Below are 21,450 nucleotides of genomic sequence, written 5' to 3' on the forward strand. Positions count from 1 at the left end.
AACAATAGAATTATACATTTTCTTTCAAACGTAAGTTCAAGGAATCCCTAGTGCCCTGGAATATCACAAACATAAGTGAAATACATTGTGATCTTCCTTCCCTGCAACACTCAGTGCTGGCGTCAGCGTGCAGAGCAAAACGTGGGAAACTAAAAGTCACTTGTCAATTTTTAATAAAGCCTTCATCCCTTGTAGAGCCATTCCCGGCAAACCCTGGATATGATGACATCTTCCCACTTGGTTTCCATAGCATCCATTCTTGAAGAGCCCCAGAATTGTCCTTGGTCAGGGCGATCCGCCCATCACCCCTAGAAAGTTGGCAACCTGGCCAGCCAAAGCCTGCTTCCCCTTTTACTGAAACTTACTCTTGTCCGTGGTGCTGAACCATTCTGCCGAGACCCGCTCAGAAGGGCGCTGTCAGCGGTGCTGAAAAAATCTTGGCGGCCGCTGCCAAAATCAGGAGGTGTGTCTGTTATTTACTCAAGTCTTCAAAGAATAGCAAGCCTTCTCCATCTTAATTCGACTCTACCGCAGAGCAGAGTTGCGCCGGCGTGAAGAAGATCATGGACAGGGAGGAAAAACTAATAGCAGCATTGCTCACCTGAGACCTGACACGCTCCCGTGAGTTTTGGAAGTGCTCTGCCCTTTACGCAAAGACACGATTTTAAAAGTACTCTTCTTGTGACTTTACCCTTACACAAGGGTTCTGTAATATTTCCGCCCCCTCCTTTTAAAAGCCAGCAGATTCTGACAGCAATAAGCCCTTCAAAACCGGGAAATTACATTGTTTTTCAGTGGACTGACTTCCAGGACAAGGACTCCTCTGCACCCGCCCAAATACCATGGCACTGCGTGCGCCCTTTGCCACCGGATCCTCCCCTTCCAATGAGACTTTCTGATTGTGTCTACCAACTCTCCTATTAGGAAACCGTGGGCTGCATGCAGCTATTCTGTTGTATTCTCGTTCTCTTCTCACTCTCCCTCCCCTCTCTCGCTCGCACTCTTCCTGGAGGCACACTAATACTGTTTCGCTGAGAAGAAAAAGCCAACAACTACCTTAAGCGATTAAGACAACATGCGCAACCCCCGCCATTCATAGCGATAACTATTTAAGTCTGGCAGCACCCGACACCAGTCTTTGCAAGAATGGAGTCGGTAAAACAAAGGATTTTGACCCCAGGAAAAGAGGGGCTAAAGAATTTTGCTGGGAAATCCCTCGGCCAGATCTACAGGTAAGAGAAAGCAAAACCATGCCTGCCTGGGGCTCAGCATAAAAAAAGGAAAAAAATCTGCCAGGCCATTTCTGTAAACCCTGGTTGCTTACAGAGATTGTAATGTGATCGGAAAGTCTTTTGTTGCTCATTGCTGAGCCGGGCTGCTCTGGAAACCTGTTTATTAATTCAGGAATGTTGCACTAAAAGAACCTGTCTGCTGTGTGTATGTGTGTGTGTGTGATTTTTGGTTTGGTACCTGCAGATTCTCAGCCATTTCAACTCTGGACTTACCCTCTTTGCAATTGAGAAATGACCAATACCTGGTCAAGGAGCCCTTCTTTTGTGCTAAAAGCCACCCAGATTAAATTATTTTGATGTAAATAAATGAAGAAAAAAAATAAAAGCCTCTAAAAATTAACCAAGAAAATCCAAAGAGTAATGGCAAAAAGAAATTCAGATCCCAGCTTAAAAACCATTGGAATAGAGAGTCCCCCAGTGGAATCTTCCTTCTGTACTAAAGGAAGGGAAATCAAAAAATATCAATAATTGATAGCTGAAGCAGCTCCTCTATGAACCTGAAAACAATGTGTGTGTGTTTTAATTATGTGTCCTCTCCTAGAATTCTTTTTCTTGCATGGAAAATGCCATAGTGGTTGTAAGAATAATAACCATCAAAATAGGTCTGAACCTAGAGATGATTAAAAATGTTTATCCTCCCTATAGCCACTATACTAATTATGCTGTAAATTTAACAACTTTAAAATCTTTCAAGTATGTTACATTAATACACTTTTTCTTCCAAATCTGGACTAAATTAAGAACAGAGCAGACACAAACAGGCAAAAGGATTCTAACACGGCACTTATTTTCAAATTTGGGAAATTGAAGCCTTTTGAAATGTGTGGGTAATGTAACAAAATTGACTAAAGCGGGTCCCTGTTATCAAATCTCTTCGGTTCGGTTGGGCTTCAAGCAGGCGCGATCATGTACCGCTGCGGCAGTGGATACCGCAAGGGCCCTGCAGTCCTGCAGCAGCCCCCAAAGAGCTGTTCTTTCCCAGCCCAACTGCCATCAGTTAGGGGGTTCAGCTTTGCATGTGTGAGCGTGCGAAGCCAATGGGGGGGGGGAATCACATTAGCCAATTTCTTTTCCTCACAGAATAAGTTACATTTTCTAACATTGGGGTTTAGGACTAAGCATTCAGGTAGCCTCAAATATCTTTCTGACCTGTTCCCCAGGTGATATTTTGGAGAATTTGAAAGTCGGACATACTTTTCTGGTAGCCTCAAATTGCTTGACTGCAGTATCCCAAACTCTACATTTTTGCAATTGATCTAAATATTTCATTTGCTTTTGTGTGTGTATGAAAACAATAGTGTGTGACTACATCATTTAAAAGGGCACATATAAAAATAAATTACCTGGTTTGGGAAAAGTCTACAGATTGTAACCGGAAAGGTTCTTTGTTTAAATATTGGAAGTATCGATCCCAAGCATTCACGGAGATGTTAGCCTTCACATTATTCGCTTTTTGAACTGAAATTTCACGAGTATATTGTGGACCAGAACAACACTTGCAGCCTTTGAGTAAAACCGTTCCACCACTCCTCCTCTCCCTTCGCTCAAGGACGAAAGTGTGAAAGGAATTCATTCACACGGGTGAAATCTTCTGAAATACTACACAAATTTTAAAAATAATAATTACTGTGAGATTTTCCACCTTGATATGGAACATTTTAAACAGTTAATTCGGGTGCGTTTGTATATGCAGGAGTCGCATTTTATGATTTTGGAAATGGGCAGGATATTTTTCCGTGCTTGTAACCGAGATAGTAATGACGCAAGATCGTGAATTATTAATTATTCATGTTCTGGCAGTGGGAAGCTTAGGTGTCCGCCATATGCTGCGGAGGCCTTTGTTTCAAACTCGGGTAAAGAAAAAAAAAAAAAAAAAAGGTGAGATTTGTAAAGCCGAGTAAGCATTGAACTGGCACCTGGGGCCGGAGGAGGGGGAAGTAGAGCCTTCACAACCCTTCTTCGCGTGGGCACCGGCCAGGGGGAGCCCTTAGTCCCCGGAGACCCTGGGCTCAGCTGGGAGGCGGGATCCCGGCGTCCTCAACCTGGAAAGCTTCAACTTGGCTGGGAAGAAAGGGGTAGCGTGGGTGCGAGGCTGTGGCTGGGTCCGCCCGCAGCGGGGCAGCCCTCTGGAGGCTGGGTAGCTGGATAACATCCACTGTCGCCGAGGTAAAGCACTGCGGAGGGAAGTGTCAGGCGCCGCTCGCATAGCCCTTTGCTCCACAAACTGCGGACCCGCCAAGAAAGTTAGGCCCTAGTGGCGGGTCCATCTAAATAAGGCGCTGCGGGGTAGATCCTGAGGGAATGGGCAGACCTAAGGCTTGAAGGTATTAAAATTGAAAAATCGCTGCCTAGGGGAGGGGGACGGGCAGATTGCCAGAGGGCCTTGGGGGTCTGGAAACCAGGTGTCGCCCCACCCTAAGCCCTGAGGGAGGAAAGATGAGGTCAGCGCCTCCCCACACCGGCTGAGCCTTTAAGGCTGGGCTTGGGGGAGAATGCCGGCATCGGGTGCCTAACGCGCCGCGTCCTTGCCTCCCCCCGGCTCTGCCACGCAGGGTGCTGGAAAAGAAGCAAGACACCGGGGAGGCCATCGAGCTGACGGAGGATGGGAAGCCCCTGGAGGTGCCCGAGAAGAAGGCGCCGCTGTGCGACTGCACCTGCTTCGGCCTGCCGCGCCGCTACATCATCGCCATCATGAGCGGCCTGGGCTTCTGCATTTCCTTCGGCATCCGCTGCAATCTGGGCGTGGCCATCGTGGACATGGTCAACAACAGCACCATCCATCGCGGGGGCAAGGTCATCAAGGAGGTGGGCCGCTCCCGGATCGCCCTGGGCCCGCCACATGGCCTCGTAAAGCCACATCACCTGTGCCACCCTGTTTTCCCCAACTGCAAGACGAAGGAAGGCCTGGATGCTCCCTAAGTTCCCGTCTAGATCTGCAAATCTAGGATAAATCCGCAGTATTATCACTACTTCCCTTTCCGCTCCTGGAGCAAGTCGCTTCTGCTCTCTGGGCCCTTCTTTCCTCATTTGCGAAGTAGAACCATAGTGTCTAGGTCACTAGGTTTTTGTGAAGTGTGGCTTAATACAAGGTTTATGCACTTAGCGTAGTAGCTAGCCGGACACAGAGCTGGTGACTAATAAAAAAAAAAAAAATAACGTCCCCTAAATCTAAATAAAAATATTTTCCTTTTACCTTAAGGAATAAAAAAAGGGCGGTATTTTATAATCTTTTCCTTACCTCCTCCAACTTTCCCCAAAACATTCTTCATAATCAGTATAAAATAAAAAAGAAATCAAATGAACTATGCGCATCTCGGCAGTTTCATCCAAGAGGCCCTTTTGGAAACTTAGTGGTTCGAGGAGGAAGAGCCACAGCAGAGCAGTCTCTGGGGTGCAGGGAGTCCAGCCCCGCTGTAATCTTACGGTGTGTTGGGGGGTGATGAGGCCTAGACTGGGCAGAGTAACGTCAAGGTCACAGAAACCCGAGGGTCCCCACTTTCTGTTTATGGGCCAGAGTGGCCATAAGCCGAGGGAGGAGGGATTGGTGGAGACATTCCAGAATGGGAAGCTCCATTGGTCCTGGGGAGTCCGAAGCCTCTGCAAATTGCGTTTAGTTTCAAAATTTTATTCAAAAGGAGAAAAACTGTCCCCAGGTCCCTGGGCAGATAAGCACTCTTTCACCGATACGGATATTTGGCCCCAGTTTAATTTGAGGCCCACCACTTGGGGCCCGGTGGATGAAGGAAAGGCCCAGATAGGCCAGGTCGGATTTAGGCCACGACCTGCATACACATCCGTCGCCTACACTTCTTACCACCTGGAGCACCCTTCCTCCCCCCCGACTCCCTAAAATGCCCAGTCTGCTCCAAATCTTTCCCACCCCACTCCCATCCCCCATTCTGCGACCACATCCTTTCCGCACTCTCTGTCCCCACCTCCCTTCCCCCACATTTCCCTATTTGGGTCTCCAGCTTTGGCTTGGTTCCCCAAGCGTCGTTACGTCCCCACCCGCCCTAGCCAACGTCGATTAAATGGACCCTAGTCCCGCATTTCTGTCTCCCCAGCCGGCAAATAGAATCTGAATTTCCAAGACTGGGTTTGTACATTCCTATAATCTCAGGTGCAGATTTCTGGCCCGAGGACGCTGGAGATCAGGTAGATCAGTCTGGGCCGATCTACCTGAAAGTCGTCAGGGAGTAAAAACTCTGGGCGCCCAGCGGAAGCCGGGTTGGTTATTTGGGTTGTCCCCACCATTCATAACAATATAGTTCGTTAATGACCACGGTTTTTTCAGTTAAAAGAGGCATTTCTTCTCCAAAACAGGGTATAGAAAAGTTTTGTTAGGAAACAAAAATTCAGCCACCCCCACCCCGGGATAGAGGGAGTGCCCTTGGGGTTGAGGGCTTTTTGGCCCGCGGATGAACTGGAGTTCCTAGCTCAAGCGCTGATTATCTTCTCTCTCCCTCCATCTGGTTTGTTTCCTACCCTCATAGAAAGCCAAATTCAACTGGGACCCAGAAACCGTGGGGATGATCCATGGTTCCTTCTTTTGGGGCTACATCATCACCCAGATTCCAGGCGGCTACATTGCTTCTCGGCTGGCAGCCAACAGGTAATGCGTCCGCTCTGGGCTCGGGGTGTGGGGCTCGGACCTTCAGAGGGGGCAGCAGAGGCTGCGGGCGGGGACTACTCCAGAAGAAGGCGCCCGAAAGAATTTGGGGTGCATCAGGAAGGACGCAAGCTGTCGAACCCTCTGAGGTAGTTGCTCATATATTTCGCGAAATGGTCAAAGTGTGCTGACTGCGGCTGGGTGGGAGCTGAGGCCGGGAAGAGCGTGGGCTCCGGGAGGGGAGCGGAGACCACCACGCGGCCTAGTGGACAAAGGGGTGAGGGGCGTCACGTGCTGCGCTCCCGTCGGCGGGTCTCGCGGGTCCCCAGGCTCCCCGTGGCGCTGACCTCCTGGCAGGGCGCCTCGACCGCCCGCCCCGGAGCCCGCCCACCTGGTGCTCTGGGTTCGCAGGATTGGTTTCTATGGAGGCCGGCGGGATTTCAGACGCCTGGGGTGCGATTCCACCTGTTAATGAGCTCCGCTGGGAAGGGGCAGGGGTGGGCGGAGGAGCTCAGCTGCGGCCCTCGGCCTCTCGCCTGGCTGCGGTGGCTGCAGCCAAGGTCCTAGCGCCAGCCCCCGCTAGTGTCCCCCAGCGCAATAAACAGAGGCGACCCCGAAGCACGTAGCATAAGGACTGAGGGGTGGGGGTGTAGGAATCAGGAAGCACGTCTGGCCACCATAATGTGAAGGTCAGCTTCGTTTCATTCAGTGTGCATATTTTGATAAACAAAACTAGGTGTTCATTAAGCCTAAGAACACAAGCACGCGTCTTCCCAAGTCACAGCTTGTCACAGCTTCGCGTCTTTCTTCAGACCTTGGACCTTCATCCCCAAAGTCACAATTTAGGGGGAACACTAGAACCGGGCACCTCCCCAGTCATGGCCACGTCTCTGCCTTTGTCACCTGGCCTCTGCCACTTCTCACCGAAATCTCCCAGACTCCATCCCGTGGCTTTTGCCACCTACAATCTGGTTCACCAGAAAAATGGAAAGATGTCTTCTCAGTTATCTCCAGGGCCTGGGGAGGAATTCTGGGAAATTTATTTTAGTTTAGTATTCCTAGGGAGGGAAATTTTGGAGAGCCCTTCCAAAGTCAAAAAGAGAGTGCAATAGATTACGAAGGACTCTGATTGTGAATATCATTTTTAAGTAACAGGGATGACAAGCACTTAGACCCAGCAGGTGACAAGATATAATGTTAAAAAAGGAATCCAACCCACTGCTGTCAAGTCGATTCCGACTCCTAGCGACCCTATAGGACAGAGTAGAACTGCCCCATAGAGTTTCCAGGGAACACCTGGTGGATTTGAACTGCCGACCTCTTGGTTAACACTTAACCACTACGCCACCAGGGTTTCCTAATCAGATGAGGATTATTAGCTGTGTGAGAAACCAATTTTATGGGTGGGATAAATCAAAGAAAAATTTGATAGTAGAAATTTTTTAAGAAATATTCTCTTTCGTATTATTGATAAGGAATATGTTTCTTTTTTGGTTTTCAAATCCCTAATGCATAGTATTTTGAATCTTTTATTTTTTCCTTCTGAGGAAAATTATTTTCTAAAACAAAATAAACTGCCCTCAAGAAAATACTCCAATCTTACATACATAAAATAGTTTTATTTCAGGGGAAAAACATTCAGCGATGTGCCAGAAATAGTAATAACGATACAGGAAGCCCAATATGATGTCAAATGAAAATATAGTGCTGTGCCTTTAACTCTTTATTCAGAGTCAAAATCTTCAGCTTGCCAAAAGTTAGAATGTTAACATTTTCCTGCCAGGAAAAAAACACCAGGGATGCCCCAGCTTTCCCTCAGTGTAAGGCTTTTTTTTTTTCAGTGTAAGGCTAGGAGGTCAATAAACAGGTTTTCCTGGTTTAAAAAAAAAAAAAATACAAGCTCACTGCTATCATTTGTGTGGTGTTTAGTAATGAAAAGACTGATGCTGACTCAGGTTCTAATTTATTTGATAGATTTTCCTCAAAGAAATTTTTTTTTTCATTTTTAGAGGTTTTTTTGGGATCTGAATTCCCCTTAACTTTAAATTGGTAATCAAAGGACGGCAACTTAATATCTTCACGTACAATATCTTGTGCTTTGCAAGGCTAAGAAAACCAAGTGAAATGAATATTTCATATGTTCATAATTGAACATATTGAAAATTGTTGAGCATAACTTTCTTATCACATCTTAGTATTTTGACATACTGGCTTTCTTTATACAACAAAACAAATACAACTGAAAACATATTTTTAAAATCCATGTGACATTTGTTTTTCTGGTTATAAAAATATTATGTCCTAAATGAGAAAATATATATAAAAGAAAGGATAATAAAAATCTTGAATAATTTAATCATCCAGAAATACCTATTATTACTGTTAGTGAATTCCCCAGTAGCCCTAGAAAATCTAGGACTTTTATCTTTTAAATTTTATCTTAAAAGGTTTGCCTTTAACTCAAAACTTGAAAGGTTTTTTAGAATTGGCTTGAAAGATATATTATGATAGTTTTTCAAAAAACATCAAAGGCAACACAGCAAGAACAGTTTTCCAACTTATAAGCATTGTAGGTCCATTCAAATAAGCTTCTCCCTATAGATCATCTAATAGTAGAAGAAGACTTCCCTTGAGTGGAGTACTGGGGACAGATTCCTTTCCCTTTAGGTGTAGAAGAAGCTCCCATTGGAAGGTGTTTGCCATGGAATCACTGTTGTGTGTGGAACTGGAGTAGGGGAACTGAGATGTGTGGAGACAGCTCCTCAAGAGAGAAGGAAGGGCTCCTGCTTACACCTCCTGGCAAATTTCTGAATGGAAAACAAACAGCAATGACTTAGTTTCTCTTTTTTACTGATGAAGCAAAAATAGCCTCACTCTTGGTCACAATTTGGATTCTTGGTCCTTTTTCTGGCACCAATTTAAGTATTCTTGCTTTCCTGCTTGTGGCAGGAGGAGCCAGGGGACCAATGGAGGAAGTAAACTCCTTCTCAAAGGAGAGCTATTACATCATTTTTTCCTTTGTCTTTTTTAAAAGAGCTATTGCACACTGTGAGCAGGAGAATTTAGTCATCTCCATGGAGAGCCTTAGGATAGGAACTCAACTGGAGAATCGTCACAAATTGTGTAGCTTTTTTCTTTTTTTGGTGAATACTTGGCAAATAATTATCAAAATATATCTTAAATACTTAATTCAAAATAAAATTATGGTTAAAATTCAAACAACAAATAAGTATAAAACAAAAAGTTAAATGTTCCTTCCTCTTCCCCAACCATTAGTCACTCTCACAGGGGTCCTGCTCTGTATATTTCTCCATACCTTGCTTTTTTCACCTAATGGTATATCCTGGCAATCTTACAGGTATGCCTTTTTCTTTTTTTTAATAAATTTTATTGTGCTTTAAGTGAAAGTTTACAAATCAAGTCAGTCTCTCATCCAAAAACTCATATACACTTTGCTACATACTCCCAGTTACTCTCCCCTTAATGAGACAGCCTGCTGTCTCCCTCCACTCTCTCTTTTCGTGTCCATTTCGCCAGCTTCTAACCCCCTCTACCCTCTCATCTCCCCTCCAGGCAGGAGATGCCAACGTAGTCTCAAGTGTCCACCTGATCCAAGAAGCCCACTCCTCACCAGCATCCTTCTCCAACCCATTGTCCAGTCTAATCCATGTCTGAAGAGTTGGCTTTGGGAATGGTTCTGGTCCTGGGCCAACAGAAGGTCTGGGAGCCATGACCACTGGGGCCCTTCTAGTCTCAGTCAGACCATTAAGTCTGGTCTTTTTATAAGAATTTGGGGTCTGCATCCCACTGCTCTCCCGCTACCTCAGGGGTTCTCTGTTGTGTTCCCTGTCAGGGCAGTCATCGGCTGTAGCTGGGCACCATCTAGTTCTTCTGGTCTCAGGATGATGTCTCTGGTTCATGTGGCCCTTTCTGTCTCTTGGCCTCATAATTACCTTGTGTCCTTGGTGTTCTTCATTCTCCTTTGCTTCAGGTGGGTCGAGACCAATTGATGCATCTTAGATGGCTGCTTGCTATTCTGTAGTGTTTTAAGATGAGAACATAATGCATATAGTGATACAAAGGTTTTTCTTAGATGCTATCAAGTTGGTTCCGACTCACAGCGACCCCTATGTGCAACACAGTGAAACAGTGCCGGATCTTGCACCTCCTCACAATCCTTGCTATGTTTGAGCCCATTGTTGCAGCAACTGTGTGAATCCATCACATTGAGGTCTTCTTCTTTTTTCTCTGACCCTTTTCTTTACCAAGCATGATGTGCTTCTCCAGGGACTGGTCCCTCCTGATAACATGCCCAAAGTATGTGAAATGAAGCCTTGCCAATCTTGTTTCTAAGGAGCATTCTGGCTGTATGTCTTCCTACACAGATTTGTTCATTCTCCTGGCAGCCCATGGTATATTCAATATTCTTCACCAACATCATAATTCAAAGGTGTCAATTCTTCTTCCGTCTTCCTTATTCATTGTCCTATTTTTGAATGCATATGAGGTGATTGAAAATACCATGGCTTGGGGCAGGAACACCTTAGTTCTCAAGTTGATGTCTTTGCTTTTTAACACTTTAACAAGGTCTTTTGCAGCAGATTTGCCCAATGCAATGTGTCTTTTGATTTTTCAATTGCTGCTTCCATGGGTGTTAATTGTGGATCCAAGTAAAATGAAATTCTTAACAACTTCAATATTTTCTCCATTTATCATGATGTTGCTTATCGGTCCACTTGTGAGGATTTTTGTTTTATCTTGAGGTGTAATTCATACTGAAGGCTGTGGTCTTTGGTCTTCATTAGTAAGTGCTTCAAGGCCTCTTAACTTTAAGCAAGCAAGGTTGTGTCATCTGCATATCGAAGGTTGTTGATGAGTCTTCCTCCAATCCTGATGCCCTGCTCTTCTTCATATAGCCTAGCTTCTTGAATTATTTGCTCAGCAAACAGATTGAATCAGTACGGTGAAAGGATACAACCATGACGTATACCTTTCCTGATTTTAAATCACGCAGTATCCCCTTTTTCTGTTCTAACGACTGCCTCTTGGTCTATGTACAGGTTTCTCATGAACACAATTAAGTGTTCTGCAATTCCTATTTTTTGCCCATAGAATCCTTCAGTATTGCAACTTGAGGCTTGAATTTTTTCTTCAGTTATTTAAGTTTGAAAAATGTTGAACATGTTCTTCCCTTTTGGGTTTCTAGCTTCAGGTCTTTGCACATTTCAGTATAATACTTTACTTTGTCCTCTCACACTGCCATTTGAAGTCTTCTTTTCAGCTCTTTAACTTCATCGTTCGTTCTTTTTCCTTTAGCTACTCTTATGTTCACAAGCAAGTTTCAAAGTCTCATCTGACATCCATTTTGATCACTTTTTTCTTTTCTGTCTTTTTAATGACCTTTTTCTTTCTTTAAGTATGATGTCCTTGATGTCATCCCATAACTCTTTTAGTTCTTGGTCATTAGTATTTAATGTGTCAAATCTGTTCTTGAGATGATCTTTAAATTCAGGTGGGATATGCTCAGTCATACTTTGACTCTCATGGACTTAATTTTCTTCAGCTTCACCTGAACTTGCATATGAGCAATTGATAGTCTATTGCATAGTCGGGCCCGGGCTGATTTGATTCTTGTGTATTCCATCTGATGAGGTCCACGTGTATAGTTGCCATTAGCGTTGTTGAATAAAGTATTTGCAGTGAAGAAGTCCTTGGTCTTGCAAAATTCTATCATGCTATCTCCCACATCATTTCTATCACCAAGGCCATATTTTCCAATTACTGATCCTCCTTCTTTGTTTCCAACTTTCACATTCCAATCATCAGAAATTATCAAAGCATCAATTTCAGTTAGCAAAATTTGGTAAAAATCTTCAATTTCTTCATCTTTGGCATTAGTGGTTGATGCATAAATTTGAATAATAGTCACATTAACTTGTCTTTCTTGTAGGCCTATGTATAGTATCCTATCACTGACAGCATTGTATTTGAGGATAGGTATTGAAATGTTCTTTTTGATGATGAATGAAAAATTGTTCACTTTCAATTTGTCATTCTCAACATAGTAGACCACATGATTGTTGGTTCAAAATGGCCAGTACCAGTCCATATTGGCTCACTAATGCCTAGGTTATTGATCTTCAAGTGTTCCATTTTATTTTTGACAACTTCCAATTTTCCTTAATTCGTACTTTGTACATTTTGTATTCCAATCAATTATGTACGTTTGCACCTGTTTCTTTTCATTTTATGTTGTGCTACATTAGCAAATGAACGTCCCAAAAGCTTGACTCCATCCATGTCATTAAGGTCAACGCTACTTTCAGAAGGTAGCTTTTCCCCAGTTACATTTTAAGTGCCTTCTAACCTGAGCGGCTTATCTTCTGGCACTATATTAGACAATGTTCCAATGGTATCTATAAGGTTTTCACTGGCCAATTTTTTTCTGAAGTAGATTGCTAGGCCCTTCTTTCCAATCTGCCTTGGTCTGGAAGTTCCATTGAAACCTGTCCACCATGGGTGAGCCTATTGGTATTTGTAATACCAGTGGCATAGCTTCCAGCACCACAGCAATGCACAAGCTACCGTATTACAACAAACCGAAAGATGAGTGATGGGATAGAAAGGTGGTGGAGGCAAATTAATTTTGTTTTTAAACAATACAGGGTATAGGGCTGATAGTAATGCAGACACTTAAAAAAAGTGAAATTGCTAAGGAATATTTCTACCCTTAATTTAAAGAACTGTGAGGAGGAGGATGGATGACTGTTTAATGGGAGTAAAGTAAACAACAGAATATTTGCAAAGGGCGTGGATAAAGAAGGTCCAATATATTTAAATATTTGGTCAAAGTTATGTTTTTAATGCATTTTACTGCATTCACAAAGAGAATTCTTGCCTTTATCCATGTGGCAATATTGTTTCAACCTTTTTAAAAATGTTCTCCTACCCTGCTTCATCTTTCTGATTTCCAACCCTGCTTTGATATTTTGCAAAGAACTTATCACTACCTGCTCTAGCAACATTGTACTTATTTATGTTTATTGTCTGCTTTTCCCCAATAAAATGTAAGCGCAGTGAGGGTTGGCAGGTTTGCTCATGCTGTTTTCATTGCTATATTCCTAATATCTTGAAAAGTGCCTGGTTCATGATAGATATTTGTTGAATAAATAAAGTGAGCATCACGACAAAGTGTTCTGGGCTTTTAAAAAGGCAATGTGGTGTTGTGGTTAAGATATAGCTCTAAAGCCAAGCATCTAGGTTCAGACTTCTGAGTGTTCTACTTAATAGCTGAATGACAAAAAACATGACTTATCCTTTCTGAGCCTCAGGTTATTTTTCTGTAAAAGAGGACTAATCAAAATATCTACCTCATACGGCTATCATGACAACTAAGTAAGATCATATGTGTAAAGTGCTTTGTAGTGCCTGGCATGTGATTATTGCTGGCCTTTATCATTTATTATTGATGAAATCTTAAATTCTGAAAAAGAAATGGAAGAATAAAAATGCCTGTGACCATTTAGTGTTACTTTTGTTTAAATTTGTCTTAAAAAAAAATGAAAATAATTTCAGTTGTGATAAAAAGGCTTCTTCCCATGTCATATTTCTTTTAAAATTAATTTCCCATATGCATTATTTGCAATTCAATTGATTTTTTCATGGAAAATGTTACAAAGCTCATTTGAAGGCTTTTAAAAGGGTTGCCTTTTAAAAATATATTTTTAGCCAAGAGCATAGAGACTGCTAGTAATTCAGTGCATGAAGTCTGTAAATTCTAGCCAGGCATTGTAAGCATCCTTAGAAAAACCCATTTAAGCTTGATGTTATACTTCCTTGTTGAATGTTACAGTTCATTTCTCACTGCCCCTATCTTTTATTGAAAGAGGTTCAGTTCCTAGTATAGCATCTTGTCTTATCAGGTATTTCTGGGTTTCTAACATGACTTTGGAAACCAGGGTGGTGCAACGTTTAAGAGCTATGACTGCTAACCAAAATGTCAACAGTTCGAATCCACCAGGCGCTCCTTGGAAACCATATGGAGCAGTTCTACTCTGTCCTATAGGGTCACTACAGGTCGGAATTGACTCAACGACATCGGGTTTGGTTTTTGATTTTTGTTAACATGACTTTAAAGAAAAACAACTTCTTTATTTGAATAAAATGCATGAGGTTTTCACAAGGCTGTAGCTTTTGGTGAACTCCCTTTAACACAAAGGATCCATATTAGAGCTGGACAGGGCACATCTAATCCAACCCTCCCATTTTACAGATGAGGAAATAGTCAGTGAGGTGGTGATGTGCCCAAGGTCACGACAGGATTGAGACTAGAACTCAGGTGTCCAGTAATTTACCACCACCAAAAGCAAACAAAGAAACAAACCCGTTGCCATCGAGTCGATTCCGACTCATAGCGACCCTATAGAACAGAGTAGAACTGCCCCATGTGGCTTCCAAGGAGCGCCTAGTGGACTCAAACTGCCGACCTTTTGGTTAGCATCCATAGCTCTTAACCACTGCTCCACCAGGGTTTCCATTTATCACCACAGGCTACCTCTACTCTGAAATTTAACGTCTCTGCCTGATACTATGTGCTTCATTGAGAAGTTCACTTTAAAGCAGCAAGTTGAGCCATCTGCTCTCTGAATGAGTAACTACAATCTATCATGTCCCAAATCCAGGGAATAAATTCGCAAATTAGAGAGAGCTGTCTTTAGCAGACCCAAGGGATCATTAGGTTTTTTTTTTTTTTTGGCTAAAGAAGCATACAGTGTTTGTGTCTGTGTACTGACTCTGGAAGTATTTGGCCAAAACATGGGCAATTCTGTTATTTTCTGTGCAAAAGGCAAAATCAAAAACCTTGTAATGACTTAGAAAAATAGTGTGATTTTCTGTACTAGAAAACATGGAATTAAGAGCTTCTCCTCACAACCCTGTCCCTTTGGACGTTGGACTCCTATAAAGCAGCAGACATTTGAGCATGACTGCAGAGAGTATCTGGAAACCCTGGTGGCTTAGTAGTTAAAAGTTTGGCTGCTAATAAAAAATTCAGCAGTTCAAATCCACCAGGCACTCCCTGGAAATTCTATGGAGCAGTTCTGCTCTGTCCTTTAGGGTCTCCATGGGTGAGAATCGACTCGACAGCAATGGTTTTGGTTTGGTGGAGAGTGTAGACCTTTTGTCTGCAAAAAAAAAAAGGGAGGGATCAGTCATTGGGATTTTGGCTGACACAACTGGATTCAGACTACAGATTGATCTAATGAGAGGTCAATTTATTTTTAAAAATGAACAGATTCAAGTGTATGAATTTTAAAACTATTTACTAATGGGAATTTGCATTTATAAAAGTGAAAATTTGATACGATCTAGGTAAATATTTGGTTTGCCCAATTATGAAGTATCCTCTCGTGAGAACGATTTTTTAGAAAGAGGAACAAAGACTTTTTAAACACACCTTCATATATTTTAAGCCAAGCAAGGAGCAATTTTACTGTTGCTTTTCTGTCTTTTTCCTTAGCATATATTAAACAACAGAGAAGCGTTTTATTTTTTATTGGAATAAGCATTGGAAAGGAATTCTTATGCCTCATCACTGAAAACACTATCTATCATCTATCCATCTATCTGTCTGTCTATCCATCTATCTATCTATCTGTCTGTCTGTCTATCTATCATCTATCATCTATCTGTCTGTCTGTCTATCTGTCTATCTAATCTATCCATCTATCTATCTTACCTATCTATTTATATATTTTTCCCATGTGCACTAAGGCATCCATTGCAAGGAGGGGTTCCTTAACCCTTCCAGTGAGAAACGTTTGGAAATTTGCATGAGAAAATAATTCATACTATGAATAAAAACAAAACCTGCTGCAAAAGCCCACCATCTAGCTATAGTGCAAAAGGTTTATAGGCACTCCTGTCTTCTGGGCAAAAGGTGACTTTCTCTATCTCACTCATCGACCTGTCTATCAAACAACTAGCCGCCTTCCCATTGTGGGCCCTATAGGTCAGGTATCTGGGGCAATGCAGAAGAGGCCTTCTTTTCCTGACCAAAAAAAAAAAAAAAAATACCCTTCCCCACCAGATGAATAGATGGATTGGGGTGGAGGAGGAGTCTCTAAGGACTGGCACATGCTTCCTTCCATTCTCCTCTCCCCTCACCTTTCTCTAGCTCTGACTTCTCCTGCAGCTGTAGCATCCTCCACCGCAGTGCAGAGGCAGCCTCTGGAGGGAGGGACGTGATTTAAGAGAGGAGGGAACCAGGTGGGCAGCTGGTGGAGCAATTCTCCCCCTGCCATATGCCACTGTTGGGGCCTTCTAATTTCTCTGTCATGAGTGATGAAATCATTTTTTACAACTTAATGATGTACCAAGAGACCAAAGGGCTGACTTGTGCCTGTGTATTCCTTTTTTAATATGTGAGTGGGGGCATCAGATGTGACAAAGGAAGGCACTGAGGCCCTGGTTTGATTACATTACATAGATTAAACAGCCTGAATCAGTCTACTGCAGACCCTCCAGAAAAGGATTAGTCCCGCACCTGGAGTGAAGAACACTAGTCCCCTGTTAAGTGACAAGCCACTGCCCAAATGGAAATTGATTGATTCTGGAAAAATGTATATCATCTGTAGAAGCGATGAATCACTGGTGTTTCTGGCATTTCTTCAGGATAAATCCTTGGGGGGTGGGCTGGATATGTGAGGGTGTTTGTGGCTGTGAGCCCTAGAGGAAGAATATGACTGGGAATTCACAGCTAACTCACTATATTCCACATTCAATGTTAATCTCCAGACAGGGTAAGATGCAGGCTTTTAGCAACTGCCTTAGCTTTCTCAAATATTTCTGTATCACTAATGCTATTCTTCCTCTCAATTTTGGCAATCTCTTTGGTGTTATAGACACACACACTCTTTTTTCTCCTACAGCTTGAAATGATACTGTCTCATATAATTACTTTAAGAACACTGGTCTCTCTCTCTCTCTCTCTCTCTGTGTGTGTGTGTGTGTGTGACAGACAGAAGAAAAACAAATAGAAATTAGGTCTTAACTTGGAAATAATCTAATTGAATTCACTTTGTATGTCATTTGCCACTGAGGAAATCATTAGGAAAACAGCAATTTTAAGTAGCTTTCAAGTGTTTTATCATGTTTAAAAGCTACTTTAATAAGCAAATGGCCCTTATTTTATTTCACAGAGCTTGTAATGACACTCTTTGAAAAATTCAGAGCACCCATCAGTTTCTAATCTTGTTCTTAAGGGAGAGAAAAGTTAAGATTTTACACACTACTTGGCACATTTCTTTCCTTTTGTTCCTCAACCGAATTTCTGTTGGTCTATCTCTGACTTATAGTCACACCGGGGGTGGGCTTTTTTTTCCACCATTCTTTTTTTTATTGTACTTTAGATGAAAGTTTACAGAACAAACTAGCTTCTCATTAAGCAGTCAGTACACATGTTGTTTTATGACATTGGTTACCAACCCCACAACACGTCAAAACTCTCCCTTCTTGACCTTGGGTTCCCTGTTACCAGCTTTTCTGTTCCCTTCTGCTTTCTAGTCCTTGCCCCTGGGCTGGTGTGCCCCTTTAGTCTCATTTTGTTTTATGGGCCAGACTAATCCTTGAAGGAAGAGTGGACTTCAGGAGTGACTTTATTACTGAGCTAAAAGGGTGTCCAGGGGCCATACTCTTGGGGTTTCTCCAATCCTTGTCAGGCCAGTAAGTCTGTTCTTTTTTTGTGAGTTAGAATTGTGCCCTACATTTTTCTCCAGCTCTGTACGGGGACTTCCATTGTGATCCCTGTCAGAGCAGTCAGTGGTGGTAGCCGGGTACCATCTAGTTATACTGGACTCAGTCTGGTGGAGGCTACGGTAGTTGTGGTCCATTAGTCCTTTGAACTAATCCTTCCCCCGTGTCTTTAGTTTGCTTCATTCTCCCTTGCTCTCGAAGGGGTGAGGCCAGTGGAGTATCTTAGATGGCCATTCACAGGCTTTGAAGACCCCAGATGCTACTCACCAAAGTAGAATGTAGAACATTTTCTTCATGAACTATCTTATGCCAGTTGAGCTAGATGTTCCCAGAGACCATGGTCCCCACAGCCCTCAGCCCAGTAATTTGGTTCCCCAGGAAGTTCAGATGTGGGTTTTTAAGCTAGCACTTTAGTTGCCAATTACAAAGAAAAGAACTTTAAACAGAATGAAATTTCAACAGTGTATATTTAATTAATAGCTATGTGGTTTGATGATTTGTTCAGGGAAAGTACTATTTGTTTAGTTTATTGCTGAGGAAATGTGTGTTGTTTGCTAGAATTTTTTCTTGATGATTTATTTTAATATACAATACTGTATAAGTATGCTACCTGATATAGAACCTGGATTGAGAATTCAAAAAAACCAAAAGATCCAAATAAGGAATAAGTCTTTATTTAGAGAAATTCATTTATTTCTATAATTTTTTTTTTAATATAAAGGTCTACTTCTTTTTTTTTGCTCATTATTTATTCATTTTTCTTTTAAAGAAGCGATCAGACCTTAAATGAGTTTCTCTATTGAAATGGATTATAAACAAACAAGAAGAAAGAAACAATATAAATCAGAAATCAAAGCTTAATTTTACAAATGAATAATTGATAATCAGGTTGGATGGAGTCTTAAATGTCTCTCCTATTATCACCAATTCAGGTGATCTACATTATTATTTGATATGTTATGAAAAAAACCCACAATGGGATATCACAAGATAAAAGGATTGTAAAAATAAACCTCAAAACAGCACTAATGTTTGCTTTAGGCCTACCGAAGTTAAACAGTAACATGATCTGTTTATATGGTGAAGTCAAGGACAGCCTTTTCCTTCTTCCCCATAAGGGGGAAAAAAAAATGTCTAGACATTTGACTTTCAGATTAAAGTAGGAAAAGTAGAAAAAATAGAAAGCCAGCTAAACTGAGCTGAATGACAGAAAAATACTCTCACCATGGAAAGTGGAAATGAATGAGTGATTATCAGAAAAGCTTTTCAGTCAATGTGGAGCAAATCATTTAGTGAGAAAAATGTCTTTCTTCCCCTAAATAGTAGCTATTTGGATTGCGGGTAGGAAGAGAGAGAGGATAGGGATCATAAACCATCTTCATAATTGTATTAGTTCTCCATTTCAGGAGGTAAATAAAATTATATATATATGTAAATATCACTGAACTTTTTATGTGAGTTCTATTTCTTCCTCACAGCAACTCTGTAAGGCAGGAATCCGCATAACGGTTTTTCGGATAAGGAAACTGAACCACAGTAGAGCAGATTTCTTTCCCAAAAGACCGCTAGCTGATAAGAGGCAGAGGTGGTATGTGAACTCCAATATGTCTGATTTCAAACCATGTGCTTCTTTACTAAATGCATTTCTCCTATTAAGTACCTTTTCCGTGTGTTTTCTTTCAAAAATCTATTTTTCAGCTTCTTTAAAAAATCATTTTATTACTTAGTGTTGGGTCCCTAAAAAAAAATTTTTTTTTTTTTTTTTTTTATGGAAAGGAAAGAGCAAATACAGGGGTGTGGAATCATTTTAAAGATTTATTAAAGATTTATGTGCGTAGTTTTGATTGCTAGAGAAGTCTTCTGTTCAGAGTATAAATTTGAAAAACCTGCAATGGTGGACATTATTTTCAGGGAAGTAATGTTGTGAAATTTAATTATATGTATCAAAGCTGAGACCAATACTAGGGGTAATAAAACTCACATGTATATTGTTTCCTTGTATATAATTGCTTTTCCTCTGTTGAAATATCAAAGATATATTTAATGCTTATGGTTTTTTGTTAAAAATTTTTGGTGATGTCAGGGCAAACAAAATAGATGACTGTCAAATAAGCATGATATAATATACCCAAATACATTAAATATTGATAAATGTTGAAAGGACAATATGTCACCTCCGAAGCATTACCATCTAATTTCATCTTGAAAGCAGAGATTCACAGACAGTAGTTTCAAGTTTCAGAGGCTGATGAGCACCCTGCGATGGTCTGGAGGAACAGTGCAATGGCAGTTGGTTTTAGGAGATGCCATAATGTTGTGTGAAATAATTAAGGATAAAGCCAGCCTGGGCAAAGTATTTGAACTCAGCAACTATCTCAAGTGACGATTTATCCACGTTCGTACTCTAAATTCTGGCTCATAGCTACCAACCTACAGTTATTATATAAAAAATCACTCAGTTTTCTGAGATTTTTATGATACCTACAGCAGCAGTTTTTCCTCATTATAAAGTTCAAGAACAGAGAGATGATCAACTGATTGAAAAGATATTGGGAGAAAGAAGATTCAGAGGAGAAAGGTCTATAATCACCTACATATACCTCAGGGAGGGAAGTTACTATTACCCTCTTTTAAAAGTCTTTTTATAAAAATAATTGGGTTCTCATTTCTTATGGAGATGCCATAAACAAAGCACCCTGCTAGCGCCATGGTATTTTCAGAAGTGCAATAAAACCTGAGCCCTTGTCTCCAAGAGACACAATGAAGTGAGGGGGATACATGACCTTTTGGGTTAAGTCTTATAAAAAGGATTTAGAGTGCTTTAGGAATATCTGGGAAACCCTGGTGGTGTAGTGGTTAAGCGCTACGGCTGCTAACCAAAAGGTCAGCAGTTCGAACCTGCCAGGAGCTCCTTGGAAACTCTACGGGGCAGTTCTACTCTGTCCTATAGGGTCGCTCTGAGTCAGAATCCACTCAATGGCAGTAGGTTTTAGGAATATCTGAGAGAGAACTGACTAGTTAGAAAACAGGTGTCTGTGTGTGTGTATGTATGTTTGGGGGTACATCACTACTGGGGGTAAGAATGGAGGATTCTAAGACAGGTGTATTTGATTTAGAGAAGACTGTCAATTTCCCTTGATTATTTGCAGTCTTTGCTGTCAGCTCTATCGGATAGACTACTGGGGGACAGATTAAGAGGCTGCTGCACTTCAGAAGGAGAAAGAAAATTCCCACTGCATGTCCTCATGAACTTTAAGCTACTGGCAATTCAGAATGGCATGGGGCAATTCTGATTCCATGATCACAGAAATTGTATTATTTAATTGGGGCAAATACGTTCTGCAAGAAAATAAGGAGAAATAATAATTCTTTAAAACTCTATTGAATGTTAGGAAATTTCTACATAATAATAACTCGTATTTATAAGCCATTTACTATGAACCAGACACTGTGCCCTTTGTTAACTGATTTATTTAATCTTCATGATAATCCCTTGAAGTATGGAAGCTTATTATCTCCATTTTACAGATGGAGAAACTGAGGCTTAGAGATTTAGGTAATAACACCGTGCCCAAGTCATAGCTAGTGAGATTTAGATTTGGAATCTGAATTCTTACAGAGCTTGTATTCTTAACTCATATTATGTCATGATGTTTATTTGTCGCCCCAAAAGATATAACCAAACCAAAAACCAGATCCATCAACATTGATTCTGACTCACAGTGACCCTATAGGACGGAGCAGAACTGCCCCGTAGGGTTTCCAAGGAGCAGCTAGTGAATTTGAACTGCGGACCTT

General features: G+C 41.6%; 1 protein-coding gene across 1 annotated transcript in view; it reads left to right on the top strand.

Moving 5' to 3' along the window:
* The first annotated feature begins 1,146 nt into the window (after positions 1-1,146).
* Positions 1,147-21,450, top strand: part of SLC17A6 (solute carrier family 17 member 6) — a 42,651-nt gene continuing 22,347 nt past the window's right edge. The window contains exons 1-3 of the mRNA XM_049890722.1: positions 1,147-1,232; positions 3,845-4,097; positions 5,786-5,904. Coding sequence (XP_049746679.1) covers positions 1,147-1,232; positions 3,845-4,097; positions 5,786-5,904 — 458 coding nt within the window. The remainder of the gene's footprint in view (positions 1,233-3,844; positions 4,098-5,785; positions 5,905-21,450) is intronic.

This window comes from Elephas maximus, chromosome 7 (genome assembly GCF_024166365.1).
Source record: "Elephas maximus indicus isolate mEleMax1 chromosome 7, mEleMax1 primary haplotype, whole genome shotgun sequence".
Classification (NCBI taxonomy): Eukaryota; Metazoa; Chordata; class Mammalia; order Proboscidea; family Elephantidae; genus Elephas; species Elephas maximus.